This window comes from Streptopelia decaocto (genome assembly GCF_964273445.1).
Source record: "Streptopelia decaocto genome assembly, chromosome: 11".
Classification (NCBI taxonomy): domain Eukaryota; kingdom Metazoa; phylum Chordata; class Aves; order Columbiformes; family Columbidae; genus Streptopelia; species Streptopelia decaocto.
In genome coordinates, this window is record NC_138666.1 from 309,139 (window position 1) to 329,114 (window position 19,976).

The 19,976-nt window shown below is 46.4% G+C and overlaps 1 protein-coding gene across 1 annotated transcript; it reads right to left on the bottom strand.

Annotated features, from left to right (window-relative positions):
• Nucleotides 1-208: 208 nt before the first annotated feature.
• LOC309444902 (UPF0547 protein C16orf87) lies at nucleotides 209-14,216 on the bottom strand. Its single transcript, XM_082063188.1, has 4 exons — nucleotides 13,989-14,216; nucleotides 9,637-9,733; nucleotides 6,871-7,053; nucleotides 209-735 (listed from the first exon to the last, which is right to left on the bottom strand). The coding sequence occupies exons 1-4, from the start codon at nucleotides 14,052-14,054 to the stop codon at nucleotides 617-619; spliced, it is 465 nt and encodes a 154-aa protein (XP_081919314.1). The 5' UTR covers nucleotides 14,055-14,216; the 3' UTR covers nucleotides 209-616.
• Nucleotides 14,217-19,976: the final 5,760 nt, after the last annotated feature.

The window sequence follows — 19,976 nt, forward strand, 5'->3', positions numbered from 1 at the left end:
AGAGAATCCATAAACAATACGAAGTTGTCAAGCAGAATAATCCCCCCAAATGAAATTACTTTGATTTTCTTGCCATCGGAAGTAAATTACACCTCTTAAAAAAAGGCAAAGCTAAAGTCATCCCTAGGATGAATACCAGATTTCTAAGAGGATTAAAGCCAACATACCTTATGTATCACAAATGTACTTAATTCACAGCTCAATAAAATATTGGAATATCAATTTATTAAAAAGTTATGTGAACTGTACATACGTAAACGGCAATATAGCTGAAAAATCTGAAATATATAATTTTTAAAGTAAAATCATTTATTTCTGAAAATATTTAAAATATTGCATTTCTGGCAGCAAATTTTAAAGAAGTGCTCTGAAATGGGCGCAGTCTCTCTGTGCGTTTGTCTTCAAGGTGTAAAACACATCTGCTTTCTGGTGTGTCATAGCACAAGCTTGTGAACACTTTCTTTCTGACTTGCAGAGACAGAATTCGATTTCCAAGAACAGGAGCAGAATTTTAACCCGAAATACTACGGTCCTGGTCGGTGAAGACAACACACCTCCCGAGAGTCCACGCCACCTTGGGAATACGCATATAAACACATCACATTGTGCTTACAAGTTACAGAATAAGTCTCTGATTGATTATTTTTCTGTTTATTTCCGCCAAGGCCACTGAAAATACGAAGGCCTTTTCATCTGAAAGGTTAGCATACATGTCAACTTCTTTTTCTTGTTTCTCTGTAGAAGGAAAAGAAAGTCACTATTAGAAGCTTTTAGAAGCAGATTATGTTGTAGTTCATACATTATGTGGAAGGGAGAACTGGAACTGAAAAGAAGTTAGACAAGCAACTCATGTGCAGGGAGGGACTGAGAGAGAGCAGAAGGAATGGAGGCACACCAAGGTGCTAAAAGAGTCACAGAATTAGTCATCTAAAAGCACGACTGAATTTCTGTTCTTTCATGACAAAGAATGAGTCACTAACATTACACTGACTCCTGACACAAAAGAGTTTGAGTGTTCCTCCAGTTCCGGAGTCTTTTTTTTGGCTTTTACTTAAACACCTCCCAGCCCAGGAAACAAAGATATTCCACCATATCCTCATTAAATACGACGTTTGTCCCCCTATTTTACATCTAAGAGAACCCAAGAGCTCAACAGCAGCGTCCAAGACCACAGAGCAGACACGTGGCACGAGGCAGGTTCCCGATTTGTCACCATGAGCACCGAGACGCCTCCAAGTGCTCAGGTACACTAAGTCACACTATAGCGTATCACCAAACTAACACAGTAATACTTTCATAAATACCACTTACCCCAGATCATGGCTATTAATAGCCCAGTTTAGCTAGCCATGGGGCAGCTGACACAACTCATTAAACCAAACAAACACAAAAAACAAGCCATAAACCCCCGCTTTGTCGGCAGAAGACCAGGCCTGCAGACACAGAGAGGAATGCATGGAGAACCTTGGTTGGTGTCCAAGACTCATTGACTGTCCCTCTGTCCCACGGACAGATGGACACACGCCTGCCCGTGTCCCGCTCCAGCCAGCCAGGGGAGGGGGAACAACAAACTTGGAAAACAACAGAAAGCACCACGTGGAGAAAAGCTCCCAGCATCTCGTAGCTCCTGCTGCTCACACGGTTACCCCTTCCGTGGGTCCGCATCGTAACAACATTTTTAGATTCGGCTCTAGATTGTGTTACAGCTACGGACACCGTCCCAACCAACGACCTTCCCCGGGAAGTCAAGTCCTTGTGTTACACAACTAAGAGGGAGAAACTGAAAAATCCTTTATCTCTGCGTTCAGATTCAGTACTGATAGAGACATAGCAACAAATCCTTCTACTTAAAGACTTGAAGACAACTGAAATCACACATCAGCTCACCTTTCCCTGCAAGTAAAATTGCTTTGTGAGGAGCCTGCACACACCAAGATGCATCAGGTTTTTTGTCTGAAAACAAAAAGTTGCCCTTGCAAAATAAAACAAATCAAAGCATGTTTGATATCTGGAACGTAAATGGTTTCTTCTTGTTCCCTGGCTACACAAAACAATACTCTGCAGTGCACTGAGTTTGAAATGAAAGCTGAGGAACGGAGTTTCGCTACGAGCGCTGCCCTGCAGTTGCAGACAGATCAGGTTCTATCCCAACACCAGGCTGGGCTGCTCCCCGTCCTCCCACCTCCTACAACCAACCTGTTCTGAGCACGGACACCGAGCACGCTGCTTATTCCACATCAGCCTTTTCTATTCGCACATCTAAACCCCTCCCCTTTCTTCATACTTCCCGATCCAAACAAGTCCAGCCACCACCCAAATATGTCACCACCCAGCAAAATTAAAAATACTTCCCCCCCCCGTCCCGTTGCTATTAACAGATTGCAGACTTCTTAGCAAAAAAAACCCCTTTCTCGAGTTTCCCTTCTCCCCGTCCTCCCAAATTACTGGCTTGTTCTGAGAGGCATCAGCTTTGAAGAACCGAAATCTTGATATCAACCAGTCTCAGGATTAACACAGCTCTGCGAGCTCTTAAGACAATTCCAGTTCTCACCAGTAAGTAGTGAGGACTTGCATCTGCCTGACATTTTATCATATGCTACTCATAGGATACTGTGGTTTCTACAGACACTATTAAAACTTTCCACTTCACAGCCTTATCTGCAAGTAGTTTTGACTCACTTCTCTATTATTAGCAGAAGACTGTCTTACAGAGTCACAACGCAGTTTTGCAACACGTTAAAAATACCAAGTCTTTTGAAATACAACTGAGGCTATGTAGGTGAAAATATTCAGTCTTTCTGTAGCATGGCACTCTCATCCCCAGATCTCCTGCAACCCACAGCCTTTAAAACTGTGATCTACGTATAAATCAAGCATGGATCCTCCCTCTCACACATTTTGTGTAGATTCAAAATCCAAAGTTCGGAGGTTCACTACCTGAGATAGTAAACTGCTTCAAATGTGCACACTGGGCAAGCAACTGTATGAGGAATACAGCTGGAAGTTACTGGAAAAGGAAAACTTGGATTAATACATTTAATTGAACTTCAGTTTTACCTGATTACTGAAATGTAGGTATCTTTATAAATAGATTCCCCACCTTGTTCAGTATCGGGTATGCTTTAGTAAGACTCCAGGCCATGCTTACTGAGTCTCATTTGATGGTAACAGGATCACAATAACAAATACCACTTCCTCCAACATATGAGGGTTGTTCTGTTTGTTTTAATATAATCAAGGCTGTTACCCAGCTAACAAGGCAGCCTGGGAACCTGTCTTGCTGAGTATCACAGTCACACACAGAAAAACAAAACACACACCACAACAACAATCAGAATCATATTATTATGAAGTTTCTATTTTCAAAATATAGCGTAGAATTTCTGACGAAGGAATTAAGTGAGAATTTTGACAAGCCAAGCCTGCAGTGAGACGGTCCTATTTCCCAGGGTCACCAAATGGCTCTGAGAAACATGTCAGGAATATTCTCTTGGTCTCAGTGTTGTGCCACATCCCCTCCACCCACATCAGCCTCCTCCTTCCTCCCTCTCCATTCCTTCTTACTAAAGCTGCAGGAAAACCAGCTTGTTTTAAAAAGCCCCTTTGCTTCTCCAGTTCTTGCTAACTGCTATTGAATCCTCCAGCTCTTGGTTCTAACCTGAGCCAGTCACGAAGGGCACAGTAGAACCACTGAAGAGCACGAACACAACTGGGAACAAGCACGCTGGGTATGAAAAGAGCACAACGCAAGCAAGAGAAGATGCAGATCTCACGGGTGGCCTTAGGCAGAAGATGTTCACAGCTTTAAGTGGTCTTTAAGTGAACAGATTACCTGCTGTGTACCCAAAATATCCTACAAATACACAATAGGCGAGGAAATAATTTGCTTGAAGGCTAACACTAATCTTACATCTTGCACTCCAGAGCTGACTTTCAACACTACGCGGACTGATACAAGGATTAGCAACAAGTCACACAAAAGTCACCTTAACCACAGTAGAAGAGTTAAAGTTGTTTAGTATGCCTTTATGCAAACAACACTATTGAGCAGAAGGTTCAGTAAAGGAGGAATATTTCTAAAATCTCCCACTAATTACTCCACATGTAGTAGTTAGGCCAATTTCATAAGGCACTTGAAAAGGAAGAAGTCAATGTTAACTTGTTTTATAGTAATTACTTGTAAAATGATGGGTTCTCTGCTGAATTTATTTGTATATTTATGACAGACACACGTCAACTTTCTTTTTCTTTTAATCTGCCCAATAATCACCACAGTGGCCTACACACATTCCAGCTTGACATAACCAGAAATAAGTCAAAAGTAAGAAACAGCCTAAGACAACTTATTCCTATCCAGTAAGGTCTGCTGCACTGGTGAGGAGGAAAGACAATTCACAGAACCCCAGAATGTCAGGGGTTGGAAGGGCCCTGGAAAGCTCATCCAGTGCAATCCCCCATGGAGCAGGAACACCCAGATGAGGTTACACAGGAAGGTGTCCAGGCGGGTTGGAATGTCTGCACAGAAGGAGACTCCACAACCCCCCTGGGCAGCCTGGGCCAGGCTCTGCCACCCTCACCCCAACAAGTTGCTTCTCATCTTTCAGTGGAACCTCCTGTGTTCCAATTTGCACCCATTGCCCCTTGTCCTGTCCCTGGTTGTCACCAGAAGAGCCTGGCTCCATCCTCCTGACACTCCCCCTTTCCATCTTGATCCCCAGCAATGAGTCCCCCCTCAGTCTCCTCTTGTCCAGCTCCAGAGCCCCAGCTCCCTCAGCCTTTCCTCACACGGGAGATGCTCCACTCCCTGCAGCATCTTGGTGGCTGCGCTGGACTCTCTGCAGCAGTTCCCTGTCCTGCTGGAACTGAGGGGCCACAGCTGGACACAAGATTCCAGGTGTGGTCTCCCCAGGGCAGAGCAGAGGGGCAGGAGAACCTCTCTGACCTACTGACCACCCCCTTCTAACCCACCCCAGGTCCCATTGGCTTCCTGGCCACAAGGGCCCAGTGCTGGCTCATGGTCACCCTGCTGTCCCCAGGACCCCCAGCTCCCTTTCCCCTACGCTGCTCTCCAACAGCTCGTTCCTCAACTTATACTGGAACCTGGGTCTGTTCCTGCGCAATGTGATGTGGTGTCAGCCCAGGCTCTCCAGGACACGTCAAGGAAGAAATAGTGGCAGTCACAGCACTGAGTGACAGGGAGGGCAGGACAGGACAAGGAGACAATGTCCTCACAGGAGATTCAGCTCTAAAAAAGCCACACCACCAAACACTGGGAAAACACCACACGTGCACTCGTGTGCAAAGATCTCACTGCATCTTTATTTCTAGCTCAGGGCGCTGGCACGCTGTCACACTGCAGAGTATGCAGCAAGAGGTTAAAAATATTCAGCCTAGTTTTGGATAGGAAAACACATTGTCTAAATACCCCTCATGCTTTAAAATTCTTGCTTTCCAGAGACTATAAAACATGTGTTAAGAGAAAGGGTATTTTCTTTTGATCACTGAGATTGCTTTCCTCCTTTTCAGGCGACAGGAAAGATTTAATTTTCTAAGGCAAACCAACAGGTTTGCAGGACATTTCCAACTAAAGCTGTGTGTGAACTAAACTGGCAGTAAAATGCCCAGAACTGATCGTACAGATGCCAGACAAAGTCCAGCTTGCATCAGTAACAAATAGGGAAGCTCTGCAATCCTACATACAACAACAAACCATATGCAACAGTGAAGATATTGGATATTATAAACGTATTCCTATTATAGTAAAGCAACTGTCATCCAAACAACATAGATAATTCAAATTCCATCTCTTCTTTCCACAGCCAAAGCGCTAAAAACAACAAAGAAATCTCACTTTAAAGTTTCTTTCCTATAAAAACAAAGTATAAGAACAAATAGATTTATATTAAACAGCAGAGACAACAAAATTGATTTCAAAAAGTTAAAGGAACTCGCTTTGCAACACAGATTAACACCCATTTTTTTAACAAATAAGGTGGCAAGGGAAGAAAACAACTGCACTTCTGAGTTATACCACAAGGTATGCTTGATGGTTTTAGTAGTTTTAAGAACGAGATCTTCTGCATATTTATAAGAAGTGTTGTTCTTCCCCTCCTATCTACCCTCCAGCCTTTTTAAGTCTATGCTAAGTTTTTGATTAATTATTCAGGCCTCAAACTCCAAAACCATAGATAGCAAATGCAGGGTCAATAGGCTTTGAAAAAACAGGAATCCTAAGCTTAGGATCACATACTATGACAGTCACATACTTGAATGGCTGCAAAATTAATGTAGTGTGTGCAACAGTCTCTTCTTTGTATAAAGACTAAGAACAGCAGGTCACCAAGGAACCTTAACAAGCCAGGAGACATTCTTCCCTCTAAAGCATTATTCTGTAGAAACATGGGGCGAAAATTCAGGTCACAGCAGTGACTAAAGTGCCGTTTTTACTTTGTCCCTCCAAAAGGTTTCAATGAACTTTTTAAGCAATCCAGTCATCCTAATCACCCCCTGATAACAGGCATCATTATATCATTTGTCCTTTGATACAGAGCAGCGGTACCTCAAACCAACACAAAACTGAAAAACCTGCTGAGCAGTACAGTCCACCAGCTGTCAAGCTGTATGTTGAAACTTGATCTGGAAGCTAAAAGTACAGGGTTCATTCTTTGCAGTTAGTTCTAGTCAGACACAAACATAAAACCAGAGCTTTCCACGGATGTGAAACAGTCCCTTCCCCATATTAAGATATCGGGTATTTTCTGAACCAGTCAAGTTACGTAAATGGTTTGAATGTTATTAAAGGGTTATTGATTAAAAAAATAATTCATACGGAAAGAAAACCCAATGAACATATTTCTCCAGTTCTCATACCTCTTTCTTCCTCGTGTTTTTTGGCTGAGGCGCTCTTAGGTCTTCCTCTTCCTCGCCTGCTGTGATCCGAATGGCTGTTAGACCTGGATCTCTTGCGGTTTTCTAAGTCTTTATTTACTGCAGAATTTATCTTCTCTCGCTTAACTCTCTCTGTCCGTCTCCTTTTGGCCTCACTCTTGTTGTCTGTGCAAATGAACAGAGATGGCGTGATCTAGGGTTGTTTTCATCTTTGTTCCTAATTCACTCTTACTGCTTACCACATCCAACCACCTTTTTTCTTTAAATCTCTTAGCAAAAGTGCTTACATGTCTATACCTTTACACAACAATTACATCTGCACAACATCCACGTAGAAACTAAGGTGTCAGATGCAGAATGACACTTCTTGATTACAAACCTTTAATTACTTGAAATGCATTTAGCAACATGAGATATTTGCCAGTATACAGAAAGTTCAGTTTCCCATTGTAAGATGGAAAAAACTGTACAGATCACAGCCATCAAGACAGCCCATGGCATGTTTCCGCCAGCCAAAAGTTATATAGGCCAACAGCAAAGTTCTTCGTCTTCTTTTAACACTGACAATGAAATAATTCCCCTGCTGCTCACACGGATGGTGATGCTGAGCCAACAAGACCATCAGCAAGCACCACATCACGCAGCATCCCCGTCCCCAAAGCCAGCCTGTGACAAGGCCTCGTCACGTCCTAGTGCTGAACAAGTGTACTATTCCCTACACACCGGAGTGAAAAAAAATAAAAGTATTTCACAGAATCCCAGAGTGTAAGGGGATGGAAGGGCCCTGGAAAGCTCACCCAGTGCAATCCCCCCATGGAGCAGGAACACCCAGATGAGGTTACACAGGAAGGTGTCCAGGCGGGTTGGAATGTCTGCACAGAAGGAGACTCCACAACCCCCCTGGGCAGCCTGGGCCAGGCTCTGCCACCCTCACCCCCAACAAGTTGCTTCTCACCTTTCAGTGGAACCTCCTGTGTTCCAGTTTGCACCCATTGCCCCTTGTCCTGTCCCTGGTTGTCACCAGAAGAGCCTGGCTCCATCCTCCTGACACTCCCCCTTTCCATATTGATCCCCAGGAATGAGTCCCCCCTCAGTCTCCTCTTGTCCAGCTCCAGAGCCCCAGCTCCCTCAGCCTTTCCTCACACGGGAGATGCTCCACTCCCTGCAGCATCTTGGTGGCTGCGCTGGACTCTCTGCAGCAGTTCCCTGTCCTGCTGGAACTGAGGGGCCACAACTGGACACAATGTTTACATGAGTTTCATCTGTAAATCGAGGATGAATTAACGAGGTTGGGTACTGAAAACAGCACAGCCACCCCAGCACACTATCCAACAGACTAGTTGGACATTTGCAAGGCTGCAGCACAATTCTGCAGCAGCTATACTGTTGAAAAACATGGAACAACGTTTTCTAAAAGAAGCTGCAGGTATCTTAGGAGCTCAACACAGGCACACATGGTCTCCCACTATATATTCCTGTGGAAGTGGTTTCTTTTGCTGGAGTTGTCCCACTAATCTTGTATAGAGACAGGGGACAGACTGGACAGCAGGGTAAATTGTCACTAATGCTAATACAAAAGCTGTATTTCACCGTAGCACCAAAAGGCTGAGGTAGTGAGGGACCACGGAGGCCATGCTGCCCAAGCAGGGCCACCACGAGCCACCTGCCCGGGACCACATCCAGATTTCAGTGTCTCACAACCTGCCTGGCAACCCTCGCTGCACAAACACGGATTAGACAAGAGCTTTGCTCTACCAGACTATGGCCTCCAGCTGCATTTGGTAACAACTTCACCAGCAGTCGGGGAGGGGGAAAGGAAATCAGGCCCCACTCTCAAACAGCACCACAGACATCGCTTCACCTCCTCCATCCCCAAAGTTCAGCTCTCTCACATAATGTCGGATACCAATAATCCCTGCAAGCTGGTAAGCTGCACATACCCTTCAAAACAGTGAGACAAAATATCAAATGCTTAGTTTCCATTTAGAAATTATTTACCAGGCCTACAAAAAGCGAACATTATAAATCAGATTGATATTTTTTTTAGAACACTTTCCCTGAGAGGGGCTTGTTCTGACTAATTCCTGCTAGAATTGGAGGAGGTGATAAAAATGAACACGAGGAGAACGTTAATCGTGCCAGAATGTATACTCAGCTCACTTCTCCCTGTGCCCATCAACAGCAAAAGACAGACAAGTTAGACACAAAAAATACACCATATTTAAATGTAACCATGCAGAGAGATGCAAGACCCTCCTGGTTTTAGATCAAACATAGGATCGATTTTTTACAAAGTGACACCTGGGTGCTCCTGAATAAGAACAACTCAGCATGACTTCTTCAAAAAAAGAGGATTTTTACTTTCAGAAAGCCCAGCTTCAATCAGCACGTACCATTAAATCTGACCCCTTTGGCAGCTCTAGACATTTAGCTTCAAAAATAGGATTAACAGAAAGCTTTCTGTAAGGAGTTATTTTGCATATTGAGCAATATGCACAGCTAGAATATACACAGAATAAATGCCCAACATCACAAGTGCAAAGGAAGTAAGACTGAAAAAAACAGCTTCCCCACCCTCAAAATTCAAGAAAAATTAACACATTAAAAGTCTACTGTGCACAAATTCAACACAAAGTGAACTGACAAGAGTCAGTTTACACAGGGAAGTAAAATACTCTATATCCTTTGCCTCCAATAAATAAAGAGAAAGAACTGTTATGCCCTTCTTCCCACCTCTGTGAGTATTACCTGTGATGGGTGGCGATCTCTCAGCACGTTTAGCATGCAAAAGTTTTCGACTAATAAATATGTAGCCACAGGGACATGATTTACATGCAACAGGAACCTGGGAAAACAAAAGACAAACGTTTCAGAGCATTTCAGATTATGACAAATTTCCTCTCTGATGAAGGAAAAAAGCCCAGTAACTCACGTTTTGTCCTCAGAGATACCTCTTCAAATTCAGTCTGCGCTGCACACTTGTCTGTACTACAATTGTATTTCAATGTAGTAAAACCAGATTGTGCTGTGAATCTCCCACCAAGCCTTCTCTTTATGGAGATACTACAAATCAAGCTCGAAACGTGCGGCTGCTGTGACCACCTCATGCTACAAACACACGAGTTTGGGGGAAAGTGGGACCACTAAAGCAGGAGTGAATTAGAACAGAAAAGTAATTCATCTTCAGAGCTCTCAAATATCCCCAGTCGAATCAGTCAGACAGTTCTGCTTCCTTCATTTACTTAAAAAAACGTATGAGTTAAAACAGTCAGTCCATTCTGAATATTCACTTTCAGAAGCATTTGAAAGCAGCTCCTTCAGAGAGCAGCAGCAGCTCGAAACAGGAGCACAACGGAGCCTGGAGCAAAACGCACAAGGACCTGGTTAACTGGAAAGGCAAATCAACCTGGTTAACTCGAAAAGCAAATCTCCTCCCGAGCAGCCGGGGCAGCGCATTCACCCACGTCAGGCCATTTAAAAACAGGCGAGAAAATCTGGAACACGAGAAATATAAAAATCCCACTCTGAGCAATTAAAAGAAGGAATAGTGATAAATTGCGAACCTCGTTGCCTTCCCTTCAAGCCAAGATCTTCTCAGATCTTCGATAGTACGGAATACAACATATTGCTTTGATTAGGCTTAAGACCGAAAACACAAATCGAAGCAAGTTTAAACAGAGATCTGGAAGAGATTATCACACATTAAAGAAAGTCATGTTGAAGCACGACAAAAAGAGCAGGAGGTAATTTCTCAAGCGTAATTGTTCAAGACAGGTCCCCACAAGTCTGGCGGTGCCCTCCGAACCAGGCAGGAGCACAGAACCACGGCTGATGGTTCAGTTCAACCCACCGCGCACAAGAACCAAGTTCCAGCCAGTTAGTACATGGCTTTAAAGGAGAACGGCTACTCAGAATAAACATTATTTCACTTTCTGTAGCACATCTTAATTCCTGAACTTCCCCCTAGGAATAGCTTACATATGGACTTTTGATATAGGTTTTATATAACTAGAGACTTTTGAATTCCCTTCATGGAGACACTGACATAATAAAAACAATTCTAGTCGAGGTTTATTGAGCCTTAAAGCTCAGAATTTAGCAGACTCGTGTGCACACTTCCCTCCTTGTTCATAAGTCAGTATAAGAGCACTAAAACCCACTATCTAGCAGATAGTTTGTCTGTATTAAGGTGATACAGGAGTTCCGTTTAAGCCCATTTTTTAACACCTGGGTCTCTCCAATAATTATATTTCTGGACTCAGCCTAAAAAAAATCTGAGGAAAACCAGCCACAGGGACTGGAGCAGACTGAGTATTTTTCAATGAACTGTGTTTAAACAGAACAATATTGTTCTCATGTGACAGTTCTGGCATGTAGGTGTCTGTCATTTGGAGGGGATTAAGGAAAGGTATCAGTTATGCTTCGAAGACCTACACTGCTAACATCCTGTCACATAATTATTAAGGCATCTCAATCCTACCAACACTGCTTTACGCTGTTTAACATCTACCTAACCAGAATAGTCTGAGTTTCTCAAAAAAGGATGTTTAACTGAAGCTAAATTAAGAAGTGACCATTATTTCTTCTGATTGACTGCAAATACTTCAGGCTCCCTGAAGGGGCCATGCTTTAGTTGTGAAAATATCCTCAAAACCCTTTTTTTTAAAAATTAAATTAATTAAAAAAAAAAAAGTTGAAATGGCAATTACACATAATCAAAACTACAACAGAGGAAGTTTAAAGTGTTACTCAATATTGTGCTCCAATATTTGTGGCTGTCTAAATATTTCCATGCGTGCCACTGCTATAGAAGAAATGGGAAACAAATGCAAATTGTTCATGGAAGAACTTAAGAAACACTAGTACAGGACACAACCACTTCAGAGTTGCACAAGAGCTTCCCCACGTTCTGCAAAGGGCCGACTTGTACCAGAGTTTCTTGTCCTCTCTCAAACACTTGGTACTGAAAAACAAGGTCCTGTGAGCAACGCTTGTGCCAGGGCAGGACACATCTGCACACTGACTCGTTTTAGCCACAGAAGAGCTGCTGAGATAAAATCTACATTGACTTATGCATATCATATGTGTGAGTTTTACAGCACAGAACAAAGCGAAAGTTTCAGCTTCAGCTTTAAAAGGCTGTAACATTTGCTTACTTCATCTTCCTATTGTTGGTGGCTTGACATTTATTAAAAAAAAAAACACGAACCCAAAAAACCAACACACAACCTACCACTCTCATCTTCAGCTTCTCACTCATTTTAATTTTTTCTTTCGCCAGCTGAATCACCAGAACTTGGCACACCATTTTCATCCTCAGAAATAGCACTTAAGTGACACACTTAACATGGGAGCATTTGCAGTGGTTCATCTACTGCTTAAAACACGAAAGGATGCTCCCACACAGCTTAACCTTCCAAACTGTTCTGGGGTGAGGAGAAACACTATAAAAACTATGTACATCTGAACAAATAAGAAGACTTTTTCTAATTTTTTTAATAAGAAAAACGAGAGATTGTTTTTTAAGCATAGCTAGCATAGCATACACCAGTCAAGTTTCAGGCTCAAATAACAGAAAAGCGTGGAAGCGTCTCCCCCAGCCGGCCCCACGGCAGCTTCCTGCAGGGCTGTGCTATTGTTCAGCTGCTGGAACAAACTGCCCCATTTTTAATAGCAACAACATCACCGGCAAAAAAAGCATAAATGCCCACAAGCTCACGATCCAGTAACAGTGCGGATCAGCTGCTGTTAATGTTGAAGCCTAACTCCTTTTTGTACGCACAACAAAAGCGCGGTGAGACACGAGCAGCAGTTCACGCGTACATCTGGACCAGACAGTGGGAACCGCAGTGACAGGCTCTATTTCGGTGCTTCTAAACCACTCCATGAGAAAACACCACAACTGAGGGTTCTCCTGAGCAGCCTTACGCACCTCATCATCCAAAGGAGAAACTGCACGGTATAAATTACCAAGTTCATTACGCTTTTAATAAATGACATTGTTACTAAACAATACTAGCGCATAAACAAACGACTCTGCACGTCCCTTCAGCATAATAAGGCTGTTACAGCACCCTGCAAGAGAACGCGGTATTTAATCCACATTCCAAGTACACTGCAAAGGCAGCAATAATTCACTTCATATAAACATCGCCTCGCAGCGGCACGGAGGCAGTTCCATCCCCCCTGCCCTCAAACCCAACGGCTCAGGCGGCAGCTGCTGTCAAAGGAGGAACCGCAACCGAGACACGGAGCGGCGCCCACGGGAGGCGGCGGGGCCGGGCGCGGCCCGACCCGGCCCCGGGGGACACGGCACCGACACCGCGGGACACGGCCCGACCCGGCCCCGGGGGACACGGCACCGACACCGCGGGACACGGCCCGACCCGGCCCCGGGGGACACGGCACCAACACCGGGGGACACGGCCCGACCCGGCCCCGGGGGACACGGCCCCGACCCGGCCCCGGGGGACACGGCCCCGACCCGGCCCCGGGGGACACGGCCCGACCCGGCCCCGGGGAACACGGCACCGACACCGCGGGACACGGCCCGACCCGGCCCCGGGGGACACGGCACCAACACCGGCGGACACGGCACCGACCCGGCCCCGGGGAACACGGCACCGACACCGCGGGACACGGCCCGACCCGGCCCCGGGGAACACGGCACCGACACCGCGGGACACGGCCCGACCCGGCCCCGGGGAACACGGCACCGACACCGCGGGACACGGCCCGACCCCGGGCCAAGTGAGCGCGGGCTGCGCGTCCCTCCCGCCGCACACGGACGCGGCCGAGCCGGGCGGGCGCTGGCCCGTCCCGCGGTGCCGCCCCGAGGTGCCTCGGCCGCACCGCAGCGCTGAGCGAGCGGGTTCCGCAGCCCCGGCACCGATCGCAGCCGAGGGCTCGGCCCCAGCTCCGGGCGGCCAGCTGGGGCCGACCCCGACCCACAGCTCCGCCCGCGGGCCCCAGCGCTGCCCCGCCGCAGCTCCTGCCCGGTCCTGAGCGGGGCAGAGCGGGGCTGGGAGGGTGGGCAGAGGCAGCGGGGCCGGCCCGGCCGCCGCTTCAGCCCTGCGGCCGCCGATCCGCTGTCCCCTCACCTGCTGGTCGCACTCCGGGCAGGACTTGGTGGCCATCTTCACTTTCTTGGCCCTGCTCGAGGACATGCTCGCACCGCCGGAGCGCCGGCCCGGCCCGCCCCGCGGAGGGCGGGAGCGGAGGGCAGGGCCGCGCACGGCCGGGCAGCCGCACCCCTCGCGGACCGGGCGCCACCGCCCCCGGCGCGGCCGCCGACAAAGGAGCCGCTCCCGGCGCCGCCGCAGAGCCCCGCCCAGCCGGTGACGGCAGCGCCGCGCGGGGCCGGCCGGGGGCCGGGCTGGGGGCGCGCGGAGCCGCCGCTCTCCGGGCCGAGCTTCTCGCTGTAGGAAACAATTTCCTTACCTCGCTCCGTGCACAGTTGCCTGGTCGCTTGTATTGTGCCTGCCACTTCCTTTACTCTTCCCTCTATGGTTTGCAGAGATCCACCTTTTTCAGTGCAGCCTCAGGATTTCTGCCGGTCTCTCCTGGAGTCCCCACTGGCGATCCACGGGGCCGCTGAAATCACCGGGGCGCGCCTTCCCGTCCTCCGGCTATCGGGACCCCCGAGATGACGACGTTGACTCCCGGACGAGCCCCCAGATCTGTAGGAAACAATTATTTTGCCAATATAATAGGCCCAGGCAGGATCTCTTAGCACAGCATTTTTTTTAATAACGATACTGCAACACCGGGTGTTTGACCTAAAGGCAGGCACACATAATAAGGCAAAAAGCCCCTGCTTATATCCCCCCAAAATCCCGGCTGCAGTTTCCCTCCCCTGTTCCGCATTGGTTGGTACTTCAGAGTTTACAGACCACCCGACCCTCCCTCAGTTTACATACAATACCCTTCCCGTTATCAATCCATTATAAAGATAAGGATTCCTGGTACTTTGGCTACCCTTCTCCCTAAATTAACTGGTAAATGCAGGTATTAGTATGTGTTCAGGTATCAGTATATATTCCGGGAAGGTTTTACATTAAGGATTCATAGTCCGATGTCTCTTGGCCCTTCTCCCCTGCTGGCGTCAGGTGCCAGGTCCTCAGTTATGTAAAAACAACAGTCCTTCGTTAAACGTTCCCAACATCGCTGTCACCTCCGAGCGCTGCTCCAGCACGGCTGGAGCTGGCAGGGCCCACCGCAGTGACCTGTCCCTGGGGTGTCACGTACCTGCACCTTTCACTGCAGGCAGTGCTGGGGCGGCTCCTGCAGCCCTGCCCGGTACCGTGAGCAGCACCAGCCCCTGCGGTGGGACAGACTGAGAGACTTTGAGACTGCACCTGGAATATTGTGTCCAGTTCTGGGTCCCTCAGTTCCAGAAGGAGGAAACTGAGGGGGGACTCATTCATGGGGTTCAATATGGAAAGGGGGAGTGTCAGGAGGATGGAGCCAGGCTCTTCTGGTGACAACCAGTGACAGGACAAGGGGCAATGGGTGCAAACTGGAACACAGGAGGTTCCACTGAAAGATGAGAAGCAACTTGTTGGGGGTGAGGGTGGCAGAGCCTGGCCCAGGCTGCCCAGGGAGGTTGTGGAGTCTCCTTCTGTGCAGACATTCCAACCCGCCTGGACACCTTCCTGTGTAACCTCATCTGGGTGTTCCTGCTCCATGGGGGGATTGACCTAGGTGAGCTTTCCAGGGCCCTTCCAACCCCTGATGTCCTGTGTTCAGAGTTGGGGTGTTCAGCCTGGAGAGGAGAAGCTCCGGGGAGACCTTATTGCGGCCTTTCTGGACTTAAAAGCACCCATAAGAAAGATGGGGACAGACTTTTGAGCAGGGCCTGTTGTGATAGGACAAGGGATGATAGTTTTAAACTAAAGGAGGGAGATTCAGGCTGGACATGAGAAGGAAACTGTTGCCCCTGAGGGTGGTGAGAGCCTGGCCCAGGTACCCAGAGAGGTGTTGGCTGAACCATCCCTGGAGACATCCCAGGCCAGGCTGGACGGGGCTCTGAGCACCCTGAGCTGGTGACGATGTCCCTGTCATGGCAGGAGGCACTGGGGAGCTGGGGAGGCCCTTCAACACAAACCATCTGTGATTCTGTGAAGTTACACTGAAATGTACAAACCGTCAAGCAAGTGCTGAATACTGTTTTTCTGGTCTTCATCTCAATTCAGAAAAAGCCTGGAGGGAGAGAGTTATTGCTGCTGTTCCTTCACCTTCGGGAGCTTCGTGGTTCAGCAGTTGGGGTATTCAGTCCTGCCTCTGCAAGTTGTCATGCTTGCTAATCTGATATTTTTACATTAGTCCCTTAATTTTCCTGTCACTCCCACCTAAAAGTATTAATATTAGTATTTATATTTCCTGTAAAATACATTTTAAATACAGCAGCTGGAAAGACTCATTTCAACTGCAAAATTCCTCCAAGATACAGCTCTTAGACTGAAATGTCACATCAGCATGTAAAAGCTTCGTACAAAATATTTATATCTGAATCATTTACCTCTGGATTGAAAAAAGGAAAGTGATGACGGCAATACTGCTGTTAACAGGAATCTGTATGATTATTTTTTACTTGTACTACAAAATGTCTACAGCAGAAAAGTGCAACAAAGTCACAACAGAAAACTCTTTTTGAAGATGACTGTTTAAAATAGCCTGAAGGACAGCTGCTCACAAATATTAAAGAACTGTACTGGAACTGTGATGCTTTCAGTAGGTGGCAGTGAGTGCAGCTGTGAGGCTGGCTCTGGGCCCGCTACAGCGGAATTCTAATTTTATGTCTGTAGTTTAGTCTTGAACTCTGTTTGCTACACTAAAGTATTGAGAAAAAACATTGGAGGAAAGGCAGTTTTAATAAGACTTTTGTCTATACTTCTCCTTCATGGAAATTAACCTAAAAGCAGTTTGGAGGTTAAGTGGCCAGGAATCTAGAGAGACTATGTATTCATCTGCCAGGACAGCCCAAATAATCTTTCCCTGCCAGGAAAAGACACTTCTTCCCCCAGGCACAAAAAGACAATCACTTGTCCGAGCTTCTCACGGAGGAGAGTTGTCCTCCAGCTGAAGGGCCAGTGGTTTGATCTTCCCGTGGCTTGATGACCTTCCCAGCGGATCAGACCTTGTCTGGCCTCACTAGTGCTTGAATTATTCAGCTCATTTGTTGACAGTCATTACAGGTTCTGAGAAACTTGAAAATGGGAGTTCCAGATCCACCAAAGACATATGCTCTAGATAAGCAATATGTTTTTATTACAGATTTCTAAGTGATGTGATTGCTGTGCCTTAAATGGAGAGTGTAAAAACAGAAACATCTTCCAAAAGGCCACACAGAGCAAAATCTGAATATTCAGGAGGTAACATGGGGAAGTTATGGGATACAGTGAATTTGACAACTCTAAAGAGGAGCATCCTCACCTTACATTTGAAATGTGGTTCCTCTTACAGTTAATCCTCTCATATGACAAAGTCCACAGGTGACAATCTTAGGATAAATTTTTCCTTTTCTAAATTTTAAACCCAAATGTGGTGAAGTTAGTGTGACGATGTCCCTGCTCATGGCAGGGGCGGCACTGAGGGAGCTGGGGGGTCCTTCGACACAAACCATCTGTGTGTCTAACTTCACAGTAACTATGCTCTCCTCAGAGCACATTTCTTACATTTACCATTTGAAGTGGGAGGCTACAGTTGTGGCTTCAAGTACGACCGCTCCAAGTCATTTACTGTCCCCTGTTGCCAGCTTCTCTCTGTGATTACTGGGGCAGATCTCCACTGAAAGCTCCCGGAGAAAACAGAATAGCAGAACTCTGGACTGTGCTCTTTGCACGTGCAAACTGAGGAAATGTCAGGGTTTTAATCACTTCTAATCTGTGTAGGCTGCACTTTTCCCACCTGGCCCAGGAGAATGTGTTCCCACCCATCCTTCACAGCCAGCATCCCAGCAGAGAGGGGCACCCCTCGGAACGGACACAAACTCCACAGGGACAGCCCTGAAATGAAGATTAGGATCTGTATTTGTACAAAACACTGTACTTCTGCTTGTACTTCTCACTGTACTGATGTCACAGGTCTTTCATAGAAATATTTATATTTTTGTGTATTCGCCAATATATGCAAGTGAATTAAAGACACTGAAAAATCCATTCCGGTAATAGACCAGCTGTAGTGCTCCTTTGTTGTTGGTTAGCCCTCTTCTTAAATTAATTGATTTAATGTAAAAGTGCTGTGAGATTTCGATGACCAGAAGGATCTGTTTGGTAAGTGGTTTCTCTGCCTGTTTCCCACTGGAAGCCCTGCGCGTCACGGCTGGCCGCACTGCAAGCTTTTGCATTATTGCAATGCAAATGATTCTGATTGCAGGTGATAAAACAAATGCTTATAGAGGTAATTGCTCCAGATAGCTTTATATTTTTTTCTGGGGTAAGAAGTAAAGACAATAAAATAATCTCAACATTTTTATTCTAAATTACTCACATAAAGCAAAAGATGCTTATTAAACTACTCTATAACTAAGCACTGGAACACATAGTAGTTAGATTTTAAGTGTGATGCTTGCTTTGTGTGCACTATTATGAAATGAATTCAGTGCTGAGATGGATATATGAATTGTAGGTGAACAAAAATAAACTCATAATATAAAGTACATATGGTCAAAATATAATTAGAAGTGTTTTAAATCCTACATATTGATAGTGGGGGAACATCACTTGAACTCTGGTTATCATCTCTCCACACAAACGCACTCTGAGGGGTTTTCTAGATGCTGTGGGTATCCAGGTGCTGTAAGTTACAAAGAGCATCTGTAAGTATTAACTGTGTCTCTTGTAGATAAATGTAAGATACACAGGTGTACAGTTTTGTTTGACCAGCTGTGGAGCCCTCCTTTCTGCAGGGTCACACGCTGATTTCCGTACCCGCAGCCCATGGGCCCGAAGCCGCAGGAGCAGCACCCGAGCTCCGCTGGCCCGGCCCCCGAGGCGGGAATGGAAATACCCCTCTCCGTCCTTCCTACCAATGTTGTGTGATGAACAAAGAATCAAACAGCATTCGCAACATCATTTGCTGCGCGGGTCCAGCCTGTTGATGTTGTTCTGACCGTCCTCGAGTCCCTGGTGACCGTTCCCAGGCAGGACAGGACCCCGCAGCGCAGCCCTCGGCGCGGCCTGGCCGGGCTGTGCGTTCCGCCCGTACAGCCTCACTCAATTGCCTGGTTTGCCCTTTTCCTTTCCTTCTTCCTATTTAAGTTCTGTGTGTGTTTTGTTTCCCGTCTCCGCACTGTTTCCAGCCTACAGCGATCCATTCCCAGCAGAGGGCTCCTCCAGAGACACACCGAGACAAGGCAGGCCTTTTATATAAACTACGACTCGTGCCAAGAACACAAATGTGTTCTGTGCAGGCAGAACATACAGATTTCACCCCTGAAGCAAACCCAATCCGTGCAACCAGCACCCTGAGACTACTTTTAGGGTTTTTTTTGGTCTCAACTCAGAAGGTCCAGACACAGCAAAGCACAGACAGTCGTGGCATTTCAGAGCGTGTGTAACAGCAGAGGGCTCTGCTGGTACGGGATCAGGATCTGGTAAGGAAGCAAATGAATAAACGAGAGAACCAACAGAGATCAGTTACAACACCCTGCCTTGCTTTCTAGAGCAAATAGCCTAGTCAGTGGCAGCTGTTCAACTATTCTAATACAAACACAAATGTTTTCCGTTTGAATGCAAACAAGGCAGTATTCACTGATAAAAAAGTGATTAGTAAGATTTGCCAAAAAGATACCTATTTTTCTTGTTACTGTAATTTATTAACACATTAATTTTGAGTTCTTGAAGTCCAACACCGTTTCTTTGGCATAATTTAGAGGTTTAATCCAGCACTGAGAACAAAACAATAAATACCTTCTTAAGGGTACAGGTAGCTCCTCTCTTAGAGAGTCGGTAACGAGTGGCACTTTGGAAGACCAGGCCTCATTTAAAATGTGCTTTACACTAATTTAAAGTAGAAATTAAGAAAGTTATGCCATTTCTCGATTTTATGCAAAGCTGCACATGACTTTGTAAGTGTCTGCTCCTGAT